At 37.5% G+C, this 18,620-nt stretch overlaps 1 protein-coding gene across 5 annotated transcripts in view; it reads right to left on the minus strand.

Annotated features, from left to right (window-relative positions):
* The window catches only part of Dcun1d4 (defective in cullin neddylation 1 domain containing 4), a 70,256-nt gene that overhangs the window by 27,888 nt on the left and 23,748 nt on the right, over positions 1 to 18,620 (minus strand). For all 5 annotated transcript variants that reach the window (XM_047566940.1, XM_047566942.1, XM_047566943.1 and 2 more), the window contains 3 exons: positions 11,048 to 11,162; positions 7,583 to 7,674; positions 583 to 653 (listed from right to left, as the gene is read on the minus strand). In XM_047566940.1, coding sequence (XP_047422896.1) covers positions 583 to 653; positions 7,583 to 7,674; positions 11,048 to 11,162 — 278 coding nt within the window. The remainder of the gene's footprint in view (positions 1 to 582; positions 654 to 7,582; positions 7,675 to 11,047; positions 11,163 to 18,620) is intronic.

An 18,620-nucleotide genomic window follows, 5' to 3' on the forward strand; every position in this document is an offset into this window, starting at 1 on the left:
AGAGACAGTATGTGGGGGAAAAAAAACAACAATAACAAGATGCTAAGAATTAGGCAAAAATAAACATATAAAATAACTGATTTCTGTAAAAGAAATATTCATGCATTCATACTAAAAAGAGTCACTTCTAAGCTAAATTCAATTGGAAGTAAAAGATCTGTGAAAAATTCATGGTAATTACAACCTACTCAAAACCTTCATGAATAACTATTCGAAGTCTAGGACTAACTCTACATTAGACTGAAAAAAACTATTGAGGGGGACAGAGGTACACAGCATGCAGTGACTTGGTTCCCCGGTTGCTCTGTCATTACAGATACACATGCCCACACATTTTTAAAATATCTAGTCTAATTGCTTAATCACTATACCTTTCAGATATAAGAAGTTAAAGCAGAGATGGGGAAAAAAAAAAAAAATCACCATAATTACACCAAACCACTTACAAATCAAATGACATTTTCTTAGGTGGCCTCATAAAAACTAACCTACCATTACTTATTTATTATTGTTTTATTTCTAAAAGAACAAAAAATTTTAAGAAAAATGACTGATTCACACAACTTAGTAAGTTAGTCTTACATTTTCTGGTTCAACCCCAATGTCTTCACAAAATTTCTCCATGCCTTCAGGACCCACAACATCATCAGTACCTGCAATGAATATAATCTTACATAAATTAAATCTGACTGTGCACATGATTACTACTGTAGTAGTTAGTATACTGTCATTGAATAAGATTTATAGGCCATAACTCCTTTTGGAAGAAAAAAAATATTCTGGAATCCTTCATATCTTTGGAATTCTACAGTATTGTACATGTTTTTTTAAAAGTCTCACCATTTGCCCAGGTTGGATTTAAACTTGTGTTCCTCACATCTCAGACTTACAAGTAGCTGGGATTATAGGCACATACCACTATACCCAGCAGAATACCGATCTGTTATGTTTCTACAGTGCTGGGGATGGAACCCAGGGCTTTGTGCATGCTGGGCAAGTGCTCTACCACTGAGCAACACTCTCAGTCCTTGGTACAACCATGGTTTACCACCAAATCCTTTATAGAATATAGTAGATATCATTTATAGCTAAAGATAAGGCTATCTGAGTTCAATTCCTGCTCTTTAAAAGCTTAAAAAGTTCCACTCTTACTTTGGTAATAATTTCAATACATACAATAATTATTAGGAACACAGCAAATAATCACACACTAGTCTCTACAAAATTAACTGGAAAACAAATGTCTCTTTAACACAGAAATGAACAATCAAGTGCAGCTGTTCTTCCATATCTTTGTGTTCATTATCTGTGGATTCAACTAACTAGGGATCAAAAATATTTAAAAAATAAATTTGTGTCTAACTAAATACATATAGAGTTTTTTCTTATCATTATTCCTTAAACAACACAGCCTAACTACTGCTAATATAGCATTTACACTGTATTAGAGATTATAAATAGTCTACAGATGACTTAAAGTATATATGAAGAAGTACATGGGTTATACACAAACACTGTACCATTTTATATAAGGGACTTGGGCACTGTGGATTTTGGTACCTCCAGGGATCCTGGAACCAATCACCAGCAAGTAAGGGACGTCTATAGTTATTTTGATCTTGATATAGGCAACAAGCTACTATAGCTTTAGCTCTGTTTCCCTCTAAAAGAATTGCTCACATATTCCATCTCTACTTTTTCCCCCATTCATAATTCAACTATTGCAATTTGCTTTCTTCTACTTGTCTTTTCATTGACATTCTTCTAAGATCACCAATAACCCCCCAATTGTCCAATCTAATAGATACATTCAATCTTTATTTAACCTCTTTACAATCTCTGAAAATTAGAAGTGGTTCTTCAATCACAAAAGTGTCTCCTCCCATGGTTTTTGGAACACCTTCTCATTTGGGGTTCTTCCTTCCTCTCCTGGATTCTTTATGCCTTCTTCTGCTTCTCCTAACTTATTAATTTGATGTACAGAGTTCCATCCTCAAACTTCTTCTAGTCCATTCTACACACACACTCTAGGAAATTTCAACCACTCCTGAGATTTTCAGGTACTATCTAGATCTCTTTCTAGCCCACACTGCCCCCCTTACTTTTGGACTGTCTGCTACATCACCCACTGATTACCCCACCTCCTGTTTAACTGCCGTAACTAGACTTATCTTCTGCCCCAAACCCACTCCTACGGCATTTCACTTTCAAACATCATCTCACACAGTGGAGTCCATCACATCCATATAAAATGTGGCCAAGCCTGCTTATCCTGATGCATTCCATCCCAAATGGTGGTATCACCTGAAGTGAAAACCTGGGAGTCATCCTATATTCTTCTTCCCTTCTCCCACATTGTCCATAGCCAATTGATTACCAGTCAAACTTCCAATTTACCTGTTCAATATTCTTAATGGTACCTCTCCTGCACCTCCCTGGTTGGGGCTTTATCTTTCACTTAGAACTCCTGATCCATTCTGCAAATAGGCGCTAAGAGGTTGTCCATCCCAAACAAAATCCCATGCATCAGTGGCTCCCCACTGACTAAACATAAAGTCCAAGTCTTTGGCATGTTGAATAAGGTTCTCTATAATCTGGAGAACTTTCCTCTTCAGACTTTTCTTTCTACCTGAAAAGCAAGTTTCCTACCCAAACAGCTATTGCTAAATGAATAAAAATTAAGATCCAGAAACACCTACTGATCTGCAGTTGTGCTCTGCAGCATGCATACCCAACACCATACTATACTCTGTACCTCAGCCTGCCTCTCTCTTACCTCCTTCCCCAGCTCTGCTCTTCTTCCCCAGTTAACTCACTCAACCTTTAAGACTGGACTCAGACAGACAGTCCTCTGTGATCCCACCCAATGCTGTGAATGGTCCTCTTGTGTTTAGTTGCTGCATTCAAAAAGCACCAGTTCATCTCTATTTCCCTCAGAACTCCTTGAGAGCATCAGCTGTTTTTACTCTTTCTACAACCTCAGCATCTGGCATTGCTCAATACAGGTTTACTGAATGATGAAACCAAAACCAAGATCACTCTACGATCCCTCCTTAGCCTCTAGATCTAGCAAGTTGCCAAGTCCAGCAAAACCTTCTATCTTACTATCCGTTTTATTCAGGTAACATTAACTAGGTACATCCTGGAGTATGCACTGTGGTAACTGCCCGGAAGACAAAGAGGGAATAAGATGGTCCCTGCCCTCCATGAACGGAGATAAAGCACAGAAATATTTTCAATACAAAGTGGTAAGTGGACTGCCATAAAGTGTTAGGGCAGTTGTTCTCAACAGACGATGAGCAAGAAAATCACCTTGAACACTTGCTGGAAAGTCTTGTATCACCTGCTTTTCAGAAATTTTTATGTTTACTTTCAAATGAAATTGTGTATCATGTTCATGTATTAATGTACCAAAAATTTCTAAATTAAACAAACGTTTAATTGATTTTTTCCTAATGGTTGAGGTAAGGAAACTAACGATATATAGAAAAAAAACACAAAAAATAAAGAGGGGACTGGGGTTGTGGCTCAGTGGCAGCACACTCCCCTAGCACTTGTGAGGCCCTGGGTTTGATCTTTAGCACCACATAAAAATAAAATAAAGGTATTAAGTTCACCTATAACTAAAAAATATTTTAAAAAATAAAGAGGAAAAGAAGAAAATTCCTCAAGAAGGTAACAGAATTGAGTATGTAGAACAAAACTTTTTTTTGTATTTAAATAACAAATTTGTGATAAAAAGGAAAATAATGGCATCAAGAAAATAGCTGCTTTGACCAGATTATGAAGAGCCTGTGTTTGTACTGCTAAAAGTGTATTTTATCCTAAATATATCAAAAGAAACATTATTTTAAATGTCAATGAACATTATCTAAAACCTACCCATAATCCTGCATCTATTTTTTTTTATTCCCTTTTTTATTCCCTTCAATCTTTTCCATACATTTAAATCGACTTGTAATGATATTGTTCATTGGAGTCTTAATTCTATTTATAGCAAATTCATCAATTCACCTGTACAGTTAAGGTAACATTCTTTATCAAGCTAATCAATATGCCACTGGCTAACAAAGTGGTCAAAAAATGGAGTTTGAGAGATAAAAAAAAATTATATTAAAACAATCAACTGTGGAATGCCTTGAGTGACAAGATACTAGAGGTATATTTGGAAAGGCAGGTATACTAACAAAACTCTAGAAAAAAACAACACTCCCACTTTCCTACCACCTTAGGTAGGCATTAACATAACTTTCTTGTGATGGCCTAAGACCCTCATGCTTAAGTTCCCATTATTAGACCAGGCTGTATCACTGAGGCAAAGGGATCCTATAGAGTTTCTTTGGTAGTTTTTAACACCTCTTCCTCCACTGTCACACCATTTTGGCACTTTTTGCAACTGTCAATGCCTAACTTTAGCATTATTCCTGGTCTCTGATCTCACTTGTGTAAACCAAAAGAGAATTTTGCTACAGAATTAATCTAAAACTGAGGGACTATAGTCAAGGCTTACAGAACTAATATGACCTATGTAAGTGTTAATGAAACTTTAAAAAATCAATGTTGGCACTTGTGTATTTGGCTTAACGTCTTTCTCTTAAACATATTTCAGAAAGTGGAAGTTACTTGATAAATTATTTATGTAAAACTGGCTATTTTCATTCTAATGAAAATAAATGGATCTCCTTTTTCAGATGGAGGTCTAAATAACACACTCCCCAGCCAACTCCATTGCAAATCACAGAAAAGTGAAGTACCAAGGTAGAAAAAAGTAAAACGTGTAAACATAGAGAGCAGGAAAAGGCCCCACTGGGGGCAGTGGGGGAGGGGGGGACCTGATTTATCGATCTTCTGAGAATCCACAATTGAACTGATAGGGATTTTGAAAAGGTGAGAAGCTACATTCTGGAATTTGCAAAGCAGTGCTGGGGTTAACCAGTCAGTGTGAAGCTGAGACAGGCTGGGCTCAGGCTGGAGGAGCCAAGGAAATCAGAAAGCAGGGTGAGAAACAAAACTGAGAACTTTGGAAAGAACTAAAGGTCCTTCTGGGTGATGGATCCCAGGCCCCAATAGTGCCCCCGCCACTCCTGATTAAAACATAAGGAAGTCAGGCTTCACCACAACCCAAACAGCCTCTCTCTCTCAGAGAAAGGAATACAGCCAGGGCATTCAGGCCTTCCTCAGGTGGCCGAACAGCCAGCAGCCACAACTGCAGCGCACCCTGCAATTATCCTGGTTCCTCTCACAGTTCGTTACTCTTGAATAATACTGACCCGCACTTTCAACTCATGTGGTTGACATATTCAAAGTAAAAGCAAGTAACTGGAGCTTTCAGTGATTCCCAATTCCCTACTGAAAGTATACAAGGAAAAGGGCTGGGGTTGTGGCTCAGTGGCAGAGAGCTTGCCTAGCATGTGTGAGGCACTGGGTTCAGTTCTCAGCACTGCATATAAATAAGTAAGTAAAATAAAGGTCCATCAACAACTAAAAAATATACATGAAAAAAAATACAAAAAAAAAAAAAAAAAAAAGAAAGAAAAAGGGGGGTAGGTGTAAAAATAGGAATAGCCATATCCACACAAACTTTTTGCTGAGATGAATTACAAGGAATCACCCAGCAGGTATCCCAAGGAAACTAAAAAATGTGGCTGAATTTTTACTTCCAAAATGTCATCTTTCTTCAATCAGAGAATAGCAAAAAGAGAATCCACTCTGCTCCCTTTTTAAAGAAAAGAGTTTACACTTGCCTATAAAATAAGACACAAAAAGTCAAAATAGCTATGCTACTATGGTGGGGTTCTGTTGAAAATTTCCTTTTTACACTATATTCTCATAAAAATAAATATGGATCAATATTGGAAAGCAAAAGATCTTCATAATTTTTCTTTATATTTCTTTTTTTTTTTCCACAATATCTTTATTTGGTTTTATTTGTATATGGTGCTGGGGATCGAACCCAGTGCCTTACACGTGCTAGGCAAATGCTCTACCACTGAGCCCCAGCCCCAGCCCCATAATTTTTCTTCAGTAGAAAAATGCTTCACTTCTTCAGCACCCATTTCCAGAACCCTTGGCAAAGTATCAACCACTTTTACTAGGATTACAAAATGTCTTCAAGAGACTCATGACCTAAGGAAGTAAACATGAAAAGATAAATTCTAATACCATGTGACTATATTAGTGTCCATGTCCTACAAACAAAATCCAGTTCAAACTAATAAATGAGGAGAATCCACTAGAAAGATACTGGGACAACTTCCCAAAATCCAAAGAAGAATTAAAGGAATCAGGGATGTAGTCTTTCAAGTCCATCAACAGGAAGGGGGGAAAAAAAAAAGACATTCTTTTCCCAGCTTAAATCTAAGAACTCCCAGAAGATATGGCCCTTCTAGAAGGACCAACTTCTGTAGCCAAGGGGACAAGACTCATCAGAAAAAGGATAGTGAGGGTAGGGTAAAAATGGCCAGATCAGTCCATAGGGGGAAATCTTCATCTTTATACTCAGTAAAAAGGGATTAAAACAAGTTATGAACAAAGTCCTAATTTATGGACAAAGAGGATTATGAATATAATTGAGGGGCTTAAAAGATATACAATCCTAAGAATATAGTTATACCTTAATATAGAATTAAATGATAAGAACTTAATACAGGTTTTTCACTCACCAACAAATGTTCATCAAGAACTAAACAGAACAATTACTGTTGGATAAAAAAATGGAGAAAAGCCTTACAACGAAGGTACACAGAGTTATTTGTCGTTTATCCCATAGGTAGCAGGAGTTTTTAAACAAAAGGCAGGCGGGTTGGTGGGCAGATTTTGTTAAAGAATGGCGTAAATGATCTGTTCCTTCTTTTTTTTTTTTTTTCTTTCAGTAAGACCTGCTCTAGAACAGAAACTGATAACAGGAAAACAGGTTTGAAGGTTGTTGGAATTGTCAAGTTGACAGATTATGAAAGGGACTGAAAAAGGTAAGAAGAAAAAAAGTTGAAGAGCCTACAATTCGACTTTATCCAAAAATGTTTCCTTTTCCTCCTTTTTACACCATTCACAATCCTAGTAACAAGTTGCAGATTGCAATATTAAAATATCCAACCAATTATAGTAAGTGGCAAAACTAAATTTAAGACATTTTTAATGGAAAAAACAAACATTTATGCCAAATGATATTTCAAAATAGACATTTTAATATAAAGAAATTCCATTGTACTACAGAAGGGATCAATGTGGCAAAGCTTATTTTAACTTCAGCACTTAAATCAAATAATTAAACATTATCAGCATTCTACATAGGTCTCCTAGCAATCCCAAGTATTTTCCCCAAGTGCATTTCATCTTTTCAGTTCCCTTCTAATGTTCTGAATTCTTTGGCTTAGCTGCTGGCTATAAATAGGACATTTAGTGATTTGCTTCAACTATATCCCTCCCTTCCGCTCTCTCTCTATTCAACAGGGACACAAACACAATACACAACATACACACAAGCATAAATTTGAAAAGTGTACACTTTAAAATTCTTTAACCTCCTCTAAAGTACTTCTTATTTTCCTAAGGGCAGTCTTCCACGATATAAATGATTACCCACCTGCGTATTCATAGAACCACTCTAAGCACCTCTTATTTGAGAAGGCTTCTTCTTCAGTCTTTATTCTAGTTGAATCATATTTTCTATACATGCTAGAAATTGAAAAGGCAGTTGTAAGTTATTTGAAGATACTGAGTTCTTTTAAGTAGCAGATAATTTTTACACTTTTACCTAAATAAGACATTTACTCATCAGTATTTTAAGTATTTTAAAGAGGCTATTCCCTGGATTTGCAAACAGCTTTTATACCCACTATACTGAAATATAGTCACACACCTTAACATGAGATTATTACTTTTTTTTTTTTGGTCAAATATCAAGTAATCAGTAAGAACTAAGTCCAACAGTAATTTGATACACTCTCTTCTCATAAGCTAGAACTTACTACAGAATGATAATTAGACATGGCAAGAAATGTCTAAAGCGTTTTTTTTTTTTTCAATTAATGATCTCTCCTAAAAATCACTCATGTCTCTGCATTAAGTTCTCTTGGTTTCTATGTCTTACAAGACATGTCAGGCTGAGCACAGAGCACAATATAAGGAAGATCTGTCAATAGTAGACAACTCAAGAGAACACTGAACAAGTACAAAGAAACATCAATTCATGTTCAAGCTTCCAGGAAAAAAAAAATTCAGGCATAAGGTTGACAAGAGAAAGTGTCTTGAATGAGTCCTTGATTGGTATGTCTTAAACCCTCAGAGGAGAGAAGCATAGGGAACCCTGGCTCCTACACTCTCACGTTCCACACGCTGGCCATGAGGTCTAAGCTAGAGAACTGAATCTAGAAGCACAGTCAATGCCTCCTGCAATGTGGCAGCAATTCCTTATTTCCTAACCAGGGATGGAGGACCCAGGGCTTCCCCACATGGAGAGGGGAGAGTAGGCAGTGGCTTTAAAATCATGACTTGCATATAAAAAGTATGAGTATACACACTCTCATCTACTATTTGTATATCAATTACCTAAATAGTTATGGTTAGAAAGATTTATAAATAGCTTTTATTTATGTAAGAATATACAAGTAAGATAAAATTCTTTTTTTAGTGAACATTTACTCCTGACCTAGACAATCAGATTATCTGTATAGACCACTGAAGAGAGATTCCTGGTTTCATAATTTTAAAAAAGAAAAGACAGCTATAAAGATATTAAGTACTTAAAACTGTAAACCACGGCCATGTGCAGTGGTATAGACTTGTAATCCCAGGATCTGGAAGGCTGAGGCAGGAGGGTGGCAGGTTCAAAGCCAATCTTAGCAACTTAGTGAGACCATGTCTCAAAATAAAAAATAAAAATGGCTAGATATGTAACTCAGTGGTCTAGTGCCACTAAGTTCAATTCCCAGTACCAAAAAACAAACAAACAAAAAACTGCAAACCATAATTTTTCTGCAAAACATGGGCACACTACCTGGAAATAAAGGTAGATACTGGTCAAGGGTTAAAACAGAACTGCTTTAATCCTGGGCCTAGACAATTCAAAGCCTGTAAGCAGTCAAACCTGGAACCCTTTGTAGGACACTATAATATTTTATTTTTAATTACTTAAAACTGTTCTATATAAAAATGGACCAAGATCATACAGTGAGTGGAGTATTCATTTGACAAATGAATGAATGAATCCAGATATCTGCTATTATTACACAGATGAGCCTAAAAAACAATAAATGAAAAGAAGTGAGACACGAAATACCATTTACATAAAATGTCCATAAAAGGCACATATATCTTCAGGGATAGAAGGTAGATCAAGCATTACTTGGGGCAGTGAGTGGAACCGGAAGTGGCTGTGACTAGGCATCAGGGATGTTTCTGGGATGACGGGAATGTTCTAAAGCTGGACTACAGTAATGATGTTCACAACTTACTTGACTAAGAAGAAATCACTTTTGTATACTTCAAATGTTTGAACTTAAGAGTATGTAAGTAAATTGGCTTAAGAAAAAGACTAAAAATAAAATTCACAAACTACAACTCACCTGCCAGTTTTTAATCTGATTTTACCATATTAAATTATATTAGATTGTGGTGCAAAAATAATAAGTAATAAGTGTTCTACAGACACAAAATGCTAAGTGATTATTAGACTCAAACAATTCCCTGATAATAACATTCATATTGCCAAGAAGATATCAAGTAACCTGGCTTAATAAAACTGAAAAATACTGGTCAAAAGATTGTGAGTAGGGCTGGGGAGATAGCTCAGCTGGTGGAGTGCTTGCCTCGCAAGCACAAGGCCCTGAGTTCGATCCCCAGTACCACAAAAAAAAAAAAAAAGATTGTGAGTCATCCCAGCAACTTGAGATGCTGAGACAGAAGAATCCCATGCTGGGGGCCAGCCTGGGCAACTTAGTGAGACCATTCCTCAAATTTTAAAAAAATTTTAAAAGGGCTGGGGCTATTGCTCAGTGGTAGAGTATAGAGTATACCCGGTTTCAATCCCAGTACCGCCAAAAAAAAAAAAAAAAGAGAGAGAGAAATTGCTAGTGATTATCTTCAAATTATTATCTTCTTTTAGATAATATTTTCTATTCATTTGAAATATGAACAGTGACATTATTTTCACAGTCCATCTCTGTATTCCTCCAACTGAGTTGTAGCAAATGTATCACAGTAAGAAACAAACAGAAAAATCTCATCTAACTCCCCTCAATTTATAGATGTGAAAATTCTAGACTGAATGAAGTGACCCATGGAGCCAGATTGGGGAAAGATGAGAAAAGACAGAAAAGATGATGCTTTTCACTGTTTAAAAAAAGAGAGAGAGAGAGAAGGGTTTGGTGGCATGTGCTAGTGGCTCTAGCTACTCAGCAGACGAAGGCAAGAGGATCGCTAAGCTCAGGCACTGAAGACTACTCTGGACAACATAGTCAGACACCCCCATCTCAAAAAGAAAAAGAAAAAAAACTGCTTATTAAAATCAAGGTGAAACAATAAAGATAAACATTTAACAGGCCTTTGGAGTCACCAAAATTAACAGTTTGCTTGTCTAAAAGGGAAGTGGTTTGAACAGTCTTGTTTTTCAGTTGTCAAATCCTCACCCATCTGAGAAGGAACCTCTGTGTGGCTAATGTTCTGAGTAGGTGTAGAACACGCAGTACAGGCGTGCTGCTCCAGCCCTGTGGCTGTAGTCAGAGAGTGAGGCCCTCTGAAAGAACAGACGACACTTCTGTGGTCGTCACCAGACACCACCGGTAAGGCTTTCAAAGGAAAGAAACTTCTGCTCCTCCAGTTTAAGTGAATCCACAAAGTGAGAAAACTTTAATCTCTAAAAACTCAAATTATTTTGGTTTTGTTTTATAAAACCAGACATAAAATAATCATTTAATAATTTCACTTTGAATGATAACCTGGCAGAACCAAAACAATGTTCCAGGTGGTAGGTATCTACACACTAAGAAGACCCAATCAGTATTTTCAACATGCATGTCATTAATTTGAACGTATGCTCTCTGTACCATACCTATCATGTCTACTTTTCTTGGCAGATAAGTCATCTCCAGAGGCAGGTCTTCTCTTTTTCCTTGGGGGCATCACTTTACTAAAGCAGTCTGAAGAACTGCAAGACCGCAGGCTTCCTATAAAGAAATTCAGAATATAAAATTAAGGCATGTTACAAGGTAACTCCTCTAAACTGTATGACTGCTAAATTTAAAAACAGCCATGGCTTGTATTGTGAAGTGTTCAGATGTTATCAGTAAATACTATAGAGAGAAAATGGTTTGTAGTTCCTCTTTGAGAAAATGTTAGTCAAGGAAAAAACCTAGCAATGACACAAACAAGTGAATACTTCCCACCACCCGAATCATATCAGAAATAGAAATGAGCTCAATTTTACTAATGGAAATACTAATGGAAATTACCTAAATGTTTGGCTTCTCTTACATGCCAATGTTCCTTCAAGAGAAATTGTACAGCTATTGCATTTATGTATTTCATAAGGCAAGGCCAGCTCAGTCAGTAACCTTGACTCTGAAATACACACCAGCACATCAATTCTAACACCCAGAAGCTTCAAGGGCTATATGATTGGGGGTTGGGAGAGAGGAACACAAGATTTGGATGGAGGGGCACGAGCACAGAATCTGATGTGACCCTGAACAAAATTTGCACGATAATTTTTCTTGTTTCTGCCACTTGAAGAAAACTCTGCCACTCTGAATCAGGGCTTACAGTCAGGAAGCAAGGCTTTCATTTAGTAAAAGGCATTAAAATTTAATAATAGACAGTAAGAAGTGCAAAGAACACTTAGTGAGCACTTCCTGGGAGTCTGCCCTCTTCTTAACCTTTGCAGATACTAACTCAGGTAAGTTCATAACAAGTCGCTGAAGAAAGGACCACAGTTGCCTCACTCGGAAGAAAATGCAGAGAGCCTAAGTGGCAAAACTGGGATTTAAACTCAGGCAGTCTTGCTTCAGACTGTCCTAAACCATTATAAATTACAAGACAATTACAATTAAATATCCCATTTTGGCATAAGTGCCATCTGATATGTCATTTGGTTTCCACAATAACCCTGAATGACAGGCAGGGCAAAGATAATTATCTATGGAACAGATGGGAAAAACCAAGGTTGAAACACTCAAGTGACTTTTCCAGATCTGTGAAGTGAAAAGTGCTGAATTCTGGGACCCACATTCCTCCTCCTTTCTTTAGCTCTTATTGAAGGACCTGGACTTTCAGGGAGCTGTGAAAGCAAAAGAGCATGTGAATGCTGAGGTTTTGGCAACCTGCACTCAACGAACCGTTGCCAGCTGTTTGCTAACTGTGTGGCGACTGCTAACCTCTCTGGGTCCCTTGTTTGCAATCTGAAGAAGAGGACAGTGATCTCTCAGGATATTCATGAAGAAAAATATCCATCTAGTTAAATACATAGGTACCAAGCAAGCACCTTGTTTAGGTACCTGCAGCAGAGGTGTAAGGGAACCCAAGAAGTCCGGCAACAAAGTCAGCTCTCAGCCACTATCTGCTACCACTCCTTCAAGGACAGTTATGGTTTGGATCTTTAATGTTCCCTGAAAAATTCATGTGTTAGGCAATGCAGGAATGTTCAGAGGTGATACAATTAAATTATGAGAGCTGTAACCTCATCAGTGGATTAATACATTTGATGGATTAATAATGTGAATGAACTACTGGGTGGTAATTATAAGCATTGTGGGGTGTGGTTGAAGGAAGTAGGTCACTGGGATGTGACATTGGACTCTATCTTGTCCCTAGCTCTTCTCATTCCTTCTGCTTCCTGGCTGCCATGAGCTGAGAAGCTCTCCTCTGCCACACCCTTCTGTCATGGTATTCTGTTTCATCTCAGGCCCAAAGTAATGCAGGTGACTGAACATGGACTGAATTTCTGAGACAATGAGTCCCCAAATAAACTTGTTAGTTATTCTGGTCACAGCAATGAAAAGATGGCTAACAGACAGGAAAGTGAAGACTGAGAAGCAGAGACGTAAGAACAAAGTGGACACTAAAAAGGGCTAAGAAAAGAAGGGACAACCTGGGCAGGGAGAAAACCCAGGTTCTCCACTCCTCTGTGATGTCCTGTAGGCTTCAAGAGAAAGTTTCAAGGTGGGAGTGTTCAAATGCTGCACAGAGGTCCATCAGGTAAGGAGTGAAGGCACACACTGCATTTAATAGCACGGACGAACCTGGAGAGTGCAAGTCAGATAGAAGGCGGCCGGGGAGGGACATGAGGTAAGGAAGTGGACAGGTAAGTGTGCAGAGTTCCTAAGGACACCTACTCTGAACAAGGAGAGGGTTGTCAGTAGCTGAAGTTACAAGGCTACTAAAAGCAATGATCAGGGCTAAACCTGAATCCCAGGTCACATTTAGGCTTCTACCACTGTGCTAAGTTCCTCTGATGATATGCTTCAGGGACATATCAGGCAAAAACACACTTTCTGTTTTGAGGAGATGACTAAATGGGCTATAGCCCGAGCCTGTTATTACCAGCACCTGAGCTCAAGAAGCTTGCTCACTCAGTCCAGATTTCACGCAGGTCAAAACAAAATGACTTCCAGCCACCTTTCCTAGGAACCCAACAAGACTTATCCTTCCAAGAATGGAAGTGGAGGGTTCTTCAGACAAAAAGTACCCAATTGTCTCTCACCACAACAGGGGAGAAACCAGAAAAAAAGAAAAAAGCCAGACAGAGTGCTGCCCCCCACATACTCCATCTTCCCTGTAAAACAGCATACTGTTTACAAACACCACCAAAGAATACCAAAAGGTCCAACGAACTGCAGTGACCCAAGTTTTCACAGATTATCAGTTTTCATATATAAGAAACAGATTTACCCTGGTCTATTAATGCCTCAAGATAGGGTTTACAGAAAGAAAAAGTCTGCCCTGCCTCGTTGTGAAGCTGGTGGCACTGCCCAGAAATGAAGGAGCAGGCCCAACACTGGAAGGCTTGCTGGATGTGGATGTGTGAAGGAAAGCCATCTTCTACCAAGAGCAGTCATGGTTTGTTTCTGAGCATATGGCCCAGTGACAATCAGAATACTGAAGAAAAGGTACGGTCTCGTCAGTCCTAGGAAATCACCATTCCAAAATGAAGTATTCTTCAAGAAGACTTCTACCAGCTTTTCTACCATCTGCTTCTTCATGAAAACTGGTATTATCTGGCTTTCACTTACTCCTACCTTTTAAGAGTAGCATGTTTTTGGTAAACAAACCTTATAAGTTAATTCATCTTTTCAACTTTTTCTTATTGATGAATGTTTTCCATTAAAAGATTCACAAACCACCCTTTCTTGTGTCTGTGTAAAACTTATTAATATTTGAGACTCAAGCCATTCCAAATTTGGCAATTTACTCTTTTATTTATTCAAAACATTTATCTCCTAGTTAAGAAGCATGACTTCCTTTTCCATCTTTCCACTCTTAAGCATCAGCATGAGTGAGTGAGTGTTACAGAGCCATTTTTCACAAAGAAACCATGCCCCTTTGCCTCCCTGATGTCACCACAGTCCAGGCACTCTCTCACTTGCAGCCCTGCTCATAGCCACCTCACAGGAGGGACACAATCAGCTCACTTGGGAGGAAAGTTCCCAAGGACCACACACAGCTCAGTTCTTCTGGGCATAACCACCTAGAACCCAGGATGACAGTGAAGTTTCAGGCTACAGAAAAAGCAATGTTTTAATGCCATGGAAAACAAGTTTATTTAAAATAATAATTTGCCAACATGAACTAAACCAATAAAATACACAGAAAGCACAATTAAGGCTGTTTCCTCCAGACCTGCTCCCTGTCCCCACTCCTCCCTCATTGGCAGATCCTAACAAAGCAAGGGTAAAAACTAGAAATTTTAAAGTGCATATACTAAAGTACATCTTGGTTTGTGGGTGCTGGCTGGTTCGCTTGTGCATACAGAGCAGCTAACGCAGTATCTTGTTACAATGAAAACATACACATATTATTGAGTCATTCAGTAGACTCTCAATACATATCTGTTAAATAAATATTCTGATGACACACATAAATCAAATTCAGCTTAAAAATCAGTATATTTACAAAGACTTAAAATACCTATGAGTAGATAATATGCCATCATTTCCGATTTTTTAACCATTTGTCAGCAAAACAATTTTAAGTTTCCTGGCAGGTAGAATTTTTTTAAAACACAAATATTAAAGGAGTATTTGCTCCTTGAAATAACTCAGTGGCAAGTCTTTTTATAATAGAAACCTTAACTCTAAATGGTTATGTTCTAAAAATTTGTATTTATTTGTAATATTAAATTTAGAGTTCATTGACAATTTGTATCACTTCGTCTACTTCAATTAACTTTATCTTTAAACTACAAAAAAATTTAGAAAGTAAAAAACGTACACAAAATGTCCTGGAGTATTTATTTGCTTCAGAGAAATGAGCTACAAACCACCTAACATTACAGGTAGAGGCCAAATATCAAGACTGATGTTTTAACACATCAATGATAATTATAACACTCTCCCCCAACAACCCCATGCTAGAACTCTAACCCAGGGCCTCATGCAAGCACTCTACCACTGAGCTATATCCCCAGCACAACTTTTAAGAGTTTTACCCTTGCGAGTCTAAGAAGTGTTTCTAACATTTCTACACTGGATGGGCAGTGAATTTGAAATCAATCCTCTCACTGCTAGAAGTTCTTTCTTAATGCTGTGGTGTTTGTATGATCCTTAGGGATGCAACAATGTATAGTTTTTAACCCCAGGTTATGATTGGAGTTCAGGTTCATTCTTTTTGGTTCACTATTTCAAAAGAACAAATTAAATATCTTATAAGTGACCATATTTTCAGATAAATCAGTCAATGAATATATATAGTCTTCTTCTTCACAAATTAAACAACAAAGTGTCAACACTTTTCAACAAGTCTAATCTAGTATTCACCTGGATCAGACCAAAGGCCCTTTAATGTCTAGTCGGCTTACTCTTTTGATTATAGTTTAATTAAGCATGTTATTCTTAAAAAATGATGCCTTGGTAGGTGTTTCACTGATTTTATATATTTATCGGTCTTGCCTTATGGGCCTCAGTAAAGTGAGTCCCTGTCAGAATTCATTTCTCATATGACATTGCAGCTCAAGTGTCCAATTTGCAATCATGCCCAAAACAAGTGTCCAATTTTCAATCATTCCCAAACAAGTGGTCTAGCAAATTAAAGAGTATTTCTGACTTTTTCAAACTTAGAACAAATGCATGTTCCAATACAAAAATCTCACTGCCAAATGGGAATGAAGGCAGGCAGGGGGATGGGAACATGAAAGACCGTAGAATAAATTAGACGTAACTTTCCTTTGCTCATAAATGAATACCTGATCAGTGAAACTCCACATCATGTACACCCACAAGAATGGGATCCTAATTAGATTGGGTTGCACTCCATGTATGTATAATATGTCAAAATACATCCTACTGTCATGTATATCTAAAAACAACAAATAAAAAAAATCTCACTGCCTAACTTCATTTTAGTGAGCTTGTTGCATCACAGTCTTGGTTCACTTAATGACATTTTACATGGCTCACTCTGCCGCTTCAGTTATTTTTACATAGCTAGTTCACCTCACTCCTCACTGAACAATGGCATAAACATTTAATAATTTCAGTTGATAAATAGATTGCATTTAAGACATCTTTCCAGTAGCTAATATCTTATTTCATTTTTGAACAGATCACTGCACTACTTGCTTGCTTGAGTGAAACTATTAGTTTCTAAATGCACAATTTTTTATCCTTCTATGTTAAAAAATTTCCTTTCCCTTTCTTTCTAAATACTACTGACTTCTGACACCTAGCATCAACTTCCTGTTTTTGTTCTGTTTTGCTTTTATTTTTTTATTCATTCCCTCTATTTTGGGTTGCTTCTCTAAGATTAACTGCTAATTCTCTCTCCCCCTTGGGAGGAAGATTAACAACACCAAAGAAAAGTGTTAGAGAAGACAGCCATTTATGACTTGGGTTTGGCTTTTCCACATGCAATCTTTATAGATGCAGCTCAGACTCCTGATGGGCCAAGACAGTCAAAGAAGCATCTGAGTGACTAAACCTCCTCAGATTTCAAACATTATAGTTTTATACTGTAATGTTTTGAGTCCGCTTTGTTGGGTATGAGAATCACAAGTGATTCTACATATAACCAGAGAGGAAAATGCCAGGCATTTACAAGTCATCAGATACTGTACTAGTAGTCACACACCAACCATCAGACACAGCTGCTGTTCCCAAGAGCAAAAGAGGGGCATGAGGCCAAATGCATTTTCCTCTTTCCTCTTCCTTAAATATAACTTACAGTTATTAAATTGTCACATTTCAGGTTAAATATTTGAATTTGAAATTACTATAATTACTCACTTAAATCAAACCTTCAAAATTAACTATATAATGTATAGAATTCAGAATTTAAGAGGATTTATTACCATATCTTAAAGAAAAATAACATTAGGGCTTTACAAATGCAAAAATTCAGTTTTAAAAATAAAAACTACACTTACTCTTAAGATGAAAAAAATCCTCATTCCACAAACATTATTTCAGAATGAGAAACAAAGTGGTTTTCTTCCCTTAGCTATTAAAACTGGCCCTGAAAATTTTATTCCAACATTACTGAAAATAGCTAAAAGTTAAATATACAAGTGTGTATTATGAAGACTAGAAAAAACATGATATATCCATGAACTAGAAAATTATGTAGCCATTTAAAGTGAAATAAGATTTTATAAATGTGCTGCCATAAAGACACTCAGTGCCCTAGAATATTCCTGCAGTTTCTGCCCCCTTGTTTCTTTCCTCCCTGAAAGCAGGAGTATTTGGTCTAATTAGTGATCCAGAGAGAGGAAACTGAGCAGAAAGCCCCACCCCTCTGAGCAACTTTTTGATTTACTTGCTGGCAGACATATGAAGCCTTCCACCATCACAGTGGGTGATGTGAGAGGGCAGCCCATAGACCAGCCTATACTTAACCTAGTTGTGGCTTTGCCTCAGGAGAAATACTGAAAAAGACTGATTAGTCTTGCTGCACACCTCAGCAAGTTTTCCAACAAAACTGTTACTTTAATCTCTTCCCTCTGCTTAATTTCCAATTGATTCTGAACCAATTTAAGAGGTGGGAGTCCTAAATCTCCAAGGTACACCATTAAATAAATAAAGATACAATATAATCTATATAGTAAATCATGGATGCTAAATGAAAAAAACAAGCATATACAAACACATATGAATGCATAAAAACATCTGAAAGAACCAACATTAAATACTGCACTGGAAGAAAATGGTGGGACTGGGAGATATGAAGGAGGACCATCATTCTTCACCCCCATTTACTCTTGTGCTATTCAAAATTCACCAACAAGCATTGCTATAACCTGAATGTGTGTGCCCCTCCAAAATTCACTCTTGGAATCTAATCTCCAAAGTGTTGGTATGAAGAATGGGGGCCTTTGGGAGGACTCAGTCCTCTCGACTGGGATTAGTGCCCTTATTAAAGAAGCCCAAGGGGTTGCCTCCCCTCCCACTATGTGGGGATGCAGCAAGAAGATGCTATCA

This window comes from Sciurus carolinensis, chromosome 10, assembly GCF_902686445.1.
Source record: "Sciurus carolinensis chromosome 10, mSciCar1.2, whole genome shotgun sequence".
In the NCBI taxonomy this organism is placed as follows: Eukaryota; Metazoa; Chordata; class Mammalia; order Rodentia; family Sciuridae; genus Sciurus; species Sciurus carolinensis.